This window comes from Zerene cesonia, unplaced genomic scaffold (genome assembly GCF_012273895.1).
Source record: "Zerene cesonia ecotype Mississippi unplaced genomic scaffold, Zerene_cesonia_1.1 Zces_u003, whole genome shotgun sequence".
NCBI classification, from domain to species: Eukaryota; Metazoa; Arthropoda; class Insecta; order Lepidoptera; family Pieridae; genus Zerene; species Zerene cesonia.
The window spans coordinates 968335-978783 of NW_024045133.1; the positions used below are offsets into that span (position 1 = coordinate 968335).

Consider the following 10449-nt stretch of genomic DNA (forward strand, 5'->3'; position numbering starts at 1 on the left):
ACAAAGCGCCCCACGCTTTTTTCACAACAATACTAGTATTTTTCATTCATTATTATTTTCAGTTTATATTAAAAAATTATTCACAACAATATTAGTATTTTTCGTTCATTATTGTTTTCAGCTTATATTAAAAATTATTTAAAACTAAAATGATTTAAGAAATATATATGGCAATGCGGACAGACTCAGCTTTGCGAAACATTTACGATATATATACACTAGCTGTTCGCCCCGGCTCCGCCCGTGGTACACCCACAGCCTATGTCACGCAGTGAAGTTGCAGCTGTGTAACGGTGTAGGAATTTTTCAAATCGATCCACTGGTTGCCGCGTGAAAACGTTACAAACATACAAAAAAAAAAAAATACAAAAGTCCCCTCTACAATATTCGTGTAGTCCACATTACTTGGAAGGTGTTATCACTGACCAACCAGATAGTGATATTATTAATTAATTTTATCGAAAAATGTTCAGATAACGTATGGCCAGCGGAATTCTGGTACCGCACTGCATTAATATTATAAATATGAACGTTTGTTTGGATGTTTGTCCGTGAAACACGCTGAAACTACTGAACGGATTTTGATGAAATTTGATATACAGTGGATGAGCTGAATTGGGTGATAGGATACTTTTTATCCCGATTGAATGCTCGCTTGGGGAAAAACAGGAATCTTCATATCCGGGCGGAGCCGGGACGAGCATCTAGTATGAAAATAAATCGACAGATATTCCACTAACATTATAAACGCGAATGTTAGAATGCATGAATGTTTGTAACTCGTTCACGCGAAAACAGCTTGTCGTATCTGCATGAAATTTGATACAGAGATAGATTATAGTCGGGATTAGCACATAGGCTACTATTTACCCGGGTACCACGCGAGTGACGCCGCGGGTTGCAGCTAGTATGGAGTATATGGAATTTATGTGTATCTAGACTGAAACTCCATAAGTCACCCGGGGCCGCTGAAAATCAGTGATGGTAAGGTAATTTTACCATACCATCTTATACTGAGCTGGCTCCTTTTGTCCACACTCATAGCCACATACCACTTAGTGAGCAAGCACTAGATGATTCTTATATATATACTAGCTGCACCCGACAAACGCTGTTCTGCCTTACTCTTATCGTTTAGTGGTATGAAAAATAGATGTTAGCCGATTCTCAGACCTACCCAATATGCTTACCAAATTTCAGAGGAATCGGTCAAGCCGTTTCGGAGGAGTATAGAGACTAACATTGTGACACGAGAATTTTATATATAAGATTTAATTTTTTTTTCTTTTTGTTTTCTATTTCTGTTTATGTTGTTTTAATTGTGTTTTTTCTAGTTCTAGTTCTCTATCTAGTTGTGTTCATATGTCTTAATTTCCTTATGTGTTTATTATTATTATTATTATGTTGTACACTCGGCTTTGTCTCTCGCCTCCTAACTTATCTTATACACAAAAATCATATAAAAATATTCATAGTGACTGGACGATGTTTTGATAATATTAATTGTAATTCAAATTATTCTAAACTAGCTGCGCCCCGCGGTTTCACCCGCGTAAGTCCGTATCCCGTAGAAATATCGGGATTAGAAGTTACCCGTTTGTTATTACAGTTGTCCAGCTGTCTACGTACCAAATTTCAATGCAATCGATTCTGTAGTTTTTGCGTGAAAGAGTAACAAACATACACATAACATTCATCCTTATAAACTTTCGCGTTTATGATATTAATTGAATATCAGAATATTAAAAACACTAGAGCTATTTTCTCGAGATTGAATTCAAACCAGATAGACTAGATTTAAGCATTTAATAGGGACACAGAGACAGACGGAGGAATCTACTTTGTTTTTGAGGAGGAAGGAAGGTGGTGTTCTCTATCGAAAAAGGGAGGATCCTGGACTAGTCTAAACGACTGGCCGGCCTGTAAGTCCTCAATTGAATGATGTTGGAAGGTTGTATATATACCTCTTAAAGCGAAAAAAAAATCGTTTGCGCGATTCAGAAACATGTCACATTTTATAATACGTTGTGGTAGTACACGCTGGATACTAATTAGGATATATGTGTTATTAATTGGTGTAATGAAGTAATTAGTTCACTGCGGGATGTAACAGTTAATATGGTCGTTTTAACTGTCTGAGAGTCAGTTGGTACTATATAGGAGACGAGTTTTTTTTACTATCTGTCTTGATAGAGTTATGTTTTAATAGTTTGGTTTCGTATGGTATGCTACTATTTCGTATCACATTAATATTATATGTGGGAGTCGAGCACGCTTCGGCACGAATTGAGCCAGCTCGCACGGGGGAAGTACCACACCCCCACAGAAAACCGGCGTGAGATAATAGCTTATTCTCACCATTCCCAGTCTTTTCCTTTTTTGGAGTCGTCAATCCTTTCCTTATCCTTTATCTCTGTTCTGTTCATGTGCGTTGGTGATCGCTTACCATCAGGCGAACCATCAGCTCAGTTGTCCATTTATATGTAGTATAAAAAATATCCCCAAATGTCTCCCCGTGACCACGCTCGCTGACAAGTGTTCGAAACGTCGGGTTAATAATATAATGATTAAATCGCGTTTAAAATCCGTTGAAAAGTTTTTAATTTCTAAATGTATAATACTCGCGTAAAACCAAACACAAGAAAATACTATAAAAAATATACTGCCTATCAGAGCGACAATGCTCTGACTCGGTTTCAGTACAGTTTCTATCAGACTAAGCCTATTGGGTTATAGACGCGTAGTCTACGTATAAGCCAATGCAACGTCATAGCGCGACGACAGGCTAATGTCAGATGTCGCGGACGTATATCAACCGGCTCCCGTTACCCCTTCATGAAAGCGGCTCGTCGGAATACAGTGGGGTTTTAGTCGGTAGGAATCCGACATAACCCACGGCTCCATCCCCGGGGGCCGTGGGTATCTATGCAAGATTTCCCCGCTATAAAAAAAAAATGGTTGCCTGTAAAGTCGGTTTTACGGGCGAAGACTTTACGTGACAACGTCTTTTTCTCGGTAGAATATTTATTGATATGAATATTATTAAATTGCACAATAGGAACAAGGAATTGAATGAAAATAAGAATTGCACAAATTTTAACTATAGAAAATATATTTTGTTTACTAAAAAGACAGAGACAGAGACACAAGCACGCGCCGATTCAATGCGCCTAATTCTCTAGTGCTGCGCGCGCGGCGGACCGATCATAGTTCGGTGACTCATTGTAACGTTACCGGGCGTTACACTTTTTCATGAGTGACTCCGAGCCGCAACCTAATTTAAGACGTTGTCACGTCAAAAAAGAAGGCTAATGTCAGATTAGCTCTGACGCGCACTAAGAAGGCGTTCTTTCTTCGACAGTTATTCATGTCATAACTACAGCCGCACAGTTCCAACATCGGACCACCCGCCGTAAAAACCAATCCCATCCGCACCCTCTGGATAGTTGGCGGTCCACCACCGTACGCTTCACCCGCAACTACTTCCCGCGTACGGTGAAGCTTTGGAACGATTTACCAGCTACGGTGTTCCCGAACAATTACGACATTGGGGCCTTCAAGAAAAGAGCGTATATGTCCCTGAAAGGCCGGCAAAGCACTTGTAACTCTAGTGTTGCAAGTGTTTATGGGCGGTGGTGACCACTTTGCTCCACTTTGCACTTTGCACCTGCTCCTTTGCTTGCTCTGCCATAATCATCATCAGCCCATATATGTTCCCACTGCTGGGACACAGGCCTCCTATGAGGGTTCAGGCTATAATCCACCACCCCGGCCAAGTGCGGGTTGGCAGATGTCACATGTCGTCGAACTTTTAATTCTTGGACATGCCGGTTTCCTCACGATGTTTTCCATCACCGTTTAAGCAGTGGTGATGTTATCCACATGCGCAGATAAATTGAAAAATCTATTTATTTCCTGCACGCTCGCCCGGTCTCGAACCCCGACTTATCGATTTTGAAGTCCGAGGTTCTCACCATTGACCCACTACTGCTTATTTGTCTGCCATAAAGAAAAGAAAAAAAAAACTATAAGATTTTATGGCTCTGTAACATAGAATCATAGTGCCTTTCAGAGCGTTGTTACTCTGTTTGACTGTATGTTACCACGTTGAACGCAGTTCGGCGTCACAGCGCGCGTCAGAACGCTATCTGACAGCTATTGATGAGAACAGACCATTTGTGAGAAAAGGATCCATTAAGTACATTTTAATTGACGAACCAATCGCTTCTAAATCGCACGTCAAAGTATCCGAGCGTTGTATAAAACACTCATTCAAATTAACACCTTATGTAGTGGCATTACGATTCAAAGTCTATTGTGTATGATCTTAAGATAGATAGATAGATAAAAAGTTTATTAAAAGAACACATTAAATACATGACAATTACAAAATAAGACGATTACACAAAGAAAAAAAACATAGAGAGGAAAAAAAAGGACGGAGACAAATGTGCACTGTGTTCTTAAAAAGGGTCTTGGTTCAGCATAAATGTCAGAGTCAATGGGACCCTGACGCTGATATTCTGCCAACACCACTAGAGGGTCGAAAAAATTAAATAAATAAATACCGATTAAGAAAGCATGCCTTATGAACGCGCAGGTAGAGTTTTGCTTCGGACAATTCTGAAGCGTGATTCTGTGTTCATTCATTCGTCTCACACTTACCTCCATCTTTGTCCATCCCCACTCCGCTAGCGGACAGCATTATCTGCACCCACAGGCACAGCAGCCCGACGATGACGAAAACGCGCAGTATGGACGCATATTTTAATCGAGGCATCGCTTCAGATCATTGTAACAGGTCGAACACTCTGCCCGCTCGCTAGATGGCGCTGTAATAAAACGCGTTGGCCCGTTTCGGATCATAGATGGCGCGGTTTCATTGTCTCTCGGCCTGCGAACAAATTTGAAGATGTAAACACAACATATTTATAGGGAGATTTTATAGAATTCCACTATTAGAAAGCTACATCTTATTATGCAACATGGATGAAGTCTGGGCGAACTAGGAAGTCTAGGAAAAGCGACGGCCCATGTCACTCTTTTACATATTTATTTATTTTAATCTACTGTATTTGGAAGTGTGTTTTGTCCTATTGCAAATGAAAGTTCAAGTCGCAACGGAGTTTCTTTGTGATATGATATTTTATATCTGGTGATCTTCTTCTTCTTCTCTTTGTTAATGGCTTCACCCAATATCTGGTGATGGTTAGAAGGTTAAAAAAATGGTTGCCTGTAAAGTCGGTTTTACGGGCGAAGATTTTACGTGACAACGTCTTTTTTTCCAACGCCAAGATCATAGTTCGGAGACTCATCGTAACGTTACCGGGCGTTACACTTTTTCATGAGTGACTCCGAGCCGCAACCTAATTTAAGACGTTGTCACGTCAAAAGTGACAGATGCTGCTTCACCGCGGCGTATCGTCTCATGAAACGAAGTGACATAAAGATTCTTAATTGCGTGCAAAAGCAAAAATATACAGGCGAACAAAAATCTTAAAACATTTAGCTAAAAGCGGCCTTATCGCTAGGCAGCGATTTCTACCAGGCAACCCATTCAAAACCACAATAATTATTATTACGTGCATCTGAATCACTACAAAATGTTATAAATGCCGATAGATGGCACTTTATTAAACACGTGATATGTATGACAGTTGAGAAATTTTGAAAGAATAGATAAAAATTGATCACGAGGCAGGATAGAACAAGAGCGTTGCTACGGTTAGGCAAGAAACGCGGGTTCGAATCCTGCCTAGTGATCAAATTTTTTCTATTCATTCAAAATTTCTCATTTATAAAGCATTTCAATGCTTTAAAACTAAAAATTAAATGTATGACAGTTTTCCTAGACCGCACGGGCGAAGCCGGGCGGATAACTAATTTCTAGATAAATAGACATAAACAAGAAGATAATTGAAAGGCCATAAACAGTTACCGCCATTGTTATCTACTAAATACTTTATTACTTTAATCGTTTCCTGTAACATACGATAATCCGTAGGCTTCATAGCATGCTAGCTGCGCCCCGCGGTTTCACCCGCGCAAGTCCGCATCCCGTAGGAATATCGGGATAAAAGTTGCCTATATGTTATTCCAGTTGTCCAGCTGTCTACGTACCAAATTTCATTGCAATCGGTTCAGTAGTTTTTGCGTGAAAGAGCAAATAACACACACACATCCTTACAAACTTTCGCATTTATAATATTAGTAGGATAGGACAAGCTTGCGCCCGCATCATCGCCCGCGTGAAATTCGAATTTTAATAGATGTTATTTTAATATATAAAAATCCAATGTCATGATGTATGTTCCCAATGAACTCTTCACCAACTCAACCGATTTTGATGAAATTTGGCATTTTACGTGTAATTTGGTCCAACTTAAGATATAGGATAGTTTTTATTTCGATTAATTATTATCCTACTAATTCATAATCTTAACATTATTAATTATTACTCAGCCGCAGCAACGCGTAGCCGGGTAGGCTAGTTATACACATAAACCTTCCTCTGCACTCACTATCAATTAAAAAGAACCCATCAAAATCTGTTGCGAAATTTTAAGGATACAGACACACAGACGGCGGAAAGCTAGTTCGTTTCATACTATGTATGTTTAGCACTACACATGTAGTGGTGTGGATGTAAGGGCGTCTAGGAATCCTCTACCTATGAGAAATTTTGAAAGACTAGAAAAAATTTGATCACGAGGCAGGATTCGAACCTGCGTTTCTTGCCTAACCGTAGCAACGCCTAGCCTCTCGGCCACCCGTGATCCTGCCACAGTAATCGAATTTCTTCTACTCTTTCGGTTTCATGTGCCTAAGGGGCACCCCAGAAGAAACGCAGGTTCGAATCCTGCCTCGTGATCAAATTTTTTCTATTCTTTCAAAATTTCTCATTTATAAAGCATTTCAATGCTATAAAACTAAAAATTAAAATCCTCTACTTACTTTTAAGGGAAAGAGATAGAAAGGATTCACTGGAAGGAAGCAAGCAAGGAAAGGACTGGGAAGGGTGAGGTAAAGGAAACGTGCCTGCGACTTGCTCCCCCACCGAACAAAACACAATAGCATGATATTATTTCCCGCCAGACTTCTGTGGGGGCGTGGTACTTCCCCGGTGCGTCGTACACAATTCGTGCCGAAACGTGCTCGATTCGCACATTAAATGCGACTTTAATAGTGAAGAAATTATATAACAAACTGCGCATTGCCAAAAATAAAACACACATTTTCTAATCCTTCAAAATTTCTCATTTATGAACCAAACGATATAACCGAATTCCACGCGGACGAAGCCGCGGGCGGAGAGCTAGTAATATTATGTTTGTTTAATGAATTGTTTGTAAGAAAAAATGTCATTTCGCGGCGGAACACTCCACTGCTATTTCGTAAACAAATGTTTGTCAAATGCATGTGTTTAATTTGTAGTTTCATAGCATTGAAATCCAATCCTACTAATATTATAAATGCGAAAGTTTGTAAGGATGTGTGTGTGTTTGCTGCTCTTTCACGCAAAAACTACTGAACCGATTGCAATGAAATTTGGTACGTAGACAGCTGGACAACTGGAATAACATATAGGCAACTTTTTATCCCGATATTCCTACGAGATACAAATTACTCGTGCGAAAACGCGGGGCGCAGCTAGTATTTCATAAAAAGTAAGTTTTTGTGTCTTCGATAGTCAACCCTGAGTGAACGCGTTCAACCAAACAAACAAACAAACGAAAAAACTCCAACGTTTTACCAGTTTTTTTTAATATTAGAATTCATACTATAATAAATCTGAAAAAAACTGCGAAGCGTTCATAATTAAAAAGGCCTTGTAATGGCGATTAGCATAAAATGCGCAGGAGTCGATCAATCGTAACAATAGCAGAGCATTGTGGAATTCTTCAGTTTTTAACGGTTTTAAATCTGGTTTTTATGTAAGTAATTCGTGCACCAAATGCGATTCTATAAGGATGTATGTTTGATACTCTTTTACGGGAAAACCACTGGATAAATTATATAGGCTAGGCTAGGCCTCGTGATTGAATTTTTTTATTATTATAACATAATAATAATAATAATTTCATTTAATCCAGCAACTATGAAGACTCATGTTGTTAGTAACAATATACTTAGAAACTATGTTAGTACATTAAATTAGAAATTATCCTATTCTATTCTATACCTTTATTAATATTATTAAAAATGTTTTCTTCTAAAACAGATGCGGCAGAGCCAGTATAATTATGAAACTCAAATATTTTAAAGTGAGCGGAAATAAGTTTATTAATAAATGTAAAAATAAAAATATAACAATAATCCTATCCTACTTCCTACTAATATCATAAATGCGAAAGTTTGTAAGGACACACACATAGTGTTTGTTGCTCTTTCGCGGAAAAACTACTGAACCGATTGCAATGAAATTTGGTACGTAGATAGCTTGACAATCCTACTAATATTATAAATGCGAAAGTTTGTAAAGATGTGTGCGTGTTTGTTGCGCTTTCACGCAAAAACTACTGAACCGATTGCAATGAAAAATGGTATATAGACAGCTGGACAACTGGAATAACATATAGGCAACTTTTTATCCCGATATTCCTACGGGATACGGACTTACGCGGGTGAAACCGTGGGGCGCAGCTAGTATAATATAAATACTAAATTCACAGAACACACTTTTATAAAAGCATTTTTCGTACCAATCAATAAATACAGCTCAACTTAATGAAAACATTTCAAAAACTATTCCCCAAGGCCGCGTTTGTTTTTAATCTAGATAGAACGGATAGCCTAATGGCCTAATGCCTAAACACGCAAGGTTCATGTGGCCGACGGTCAAGTGTGAGTCGGGCGATATAGAGTTCCTTATACATCTAACTGATTTCTTATCCTAGAGCACCACCGCCCATGAATATGTACTATTTCCCACCGGTCTTCAGTGGGGGGGTGGTACTTCCCCGGTGCGAGCTGGCCCCACTCGTGCCGAAACGTGCTCGACTCCAACATTACTGTACTACGATAAAAAGTAGCCTATGTGCTACTCCAGACTATAATCTATCTCTGTACAAAATTACATAGAAACACGATAAGCTGTTTTCACGTGAAAGAGTAACAAACGTCCATACATCCATCTATCCATACTTATAAACTTTCGCGTTTATTAAACTAGTAGGATCTCTAAATAATTCACAATTGTCACCTGTTGGAACCCGCGGGTTATAAGCTAGTACTAATAATTACACTTAATATTATAAACAAGATGTGCCCCGCGGTTTCGCCCGCGTAAGCCCATATCCCATAGAAATATCGGGATAAAAAGTTGCCTATATGTTATTCCAGTTATCCAGCTGTCTACGTACCAAATTTCATTGCAATCGGTTCAGTAATTTTTGCGTGAAAGAGCAACAAACGCACACACATCCTTACAAACTTTCGCATTTATAATATTAGTAGGATTAAGTAAGTATGATTAGGATGTAGATAACATATGAATTCCATTTAATGACACATGAACAAGATAATTACACTTTTTGAATGTCGGGTCACACGATACCTCTTACACTAATTGTGCAACGTGGTTACACCTGCAGACAATACCTACCATCTCTTATTGCTATCTATCAAAATTTTCTTCGTTAAATTAGCTTCACGTCCCATTGCAACGGCTAGTGCCATTATATGGGGGTACATAAATACTTTTATGTGTAAGAACTTACATTGATGCTCTTTGATTTATACTAGCTGTCCGCCCCAGCTTCGCCCCTGGTACATGTATAGCACTCAGGAACGACGAACATATCCAACAGATAGTATTTAAAATCGGTCCAGTAGTTACTGAGATTCGCACGTTTAAACCAAAAACTACTAGGATATTAATGTGCCAGAATAGTATTAGCTACCCTACACACACGCACTCACACTCAAACACACACACACACACACACACACACTAAAACACGCTGTAATTATATAATTAACCTAAATTATTTAATCCGGGCAATCCCAGTATAAGATAAAGTCATGAAATTATTGCATCGTCACCGATCTACTCCCAACAACTCCCTTGCAGTATATACAACGGTCACAATAAAGAGCGATCAAACGACACGTCTGAATTAAAAATCGTTGAGCCGTTTACGCTACCAAGCGTGCCGAAGAAATAACGAAGCGCACTAGAAAAACGCCCACCTCTGTCTACGTCTGGCGAAGACGGATAAAAAATAGTGACAGTCCAGTGATTTCAGGAAAAACGCATCCGGGGAAAAACGAATTTCATTTCATTCTGCCAATTTAACATTAAGGCAATATCTCTACATGAGCCAACCCAAAACCTTCATCATCATCAGCCCATATACGTTCCCACAGCTGGGACAGAGGCCTCCTATGAGGGTGCAGACTAAAAACCACCACGCTGGGCAAATGTTAGCAGATGACACATGTGGACGA

General features: G+C 39.2%; 1 protein-coding gene across 1 annotated transcript in view; it reads right to left on the reverse strand.

Moving 5' to 3' along the window:
- Positions 1-9739, reverse strand: part of LOC119838442 (alpha-1,6-mannosyl-glycoprotein 2-beta-N-acetylglucosaminyltransferase-like) — a 47420-nt gene extending 37681 nt beyond the window's left edge. The window contains exons 1-2 of the mRNA XM_038364389.1: positions 9720-9739; positions 4666-4894 (exon numbers count right to left, since the gene is read on the reverse strand). Of these exons, the coding sequence (XP_038220317.1) occupies positions 4666-4780 (115 nt within the window). The 5' untranslated portion in view covers positions 4781-4894; positions 9720-9739. The remainder of the gene's footprint in view (positions 1-4665; positions 4895-9719) is intronic.
- Positions 9740-10449: the final 710 nt, after the last annotated feature.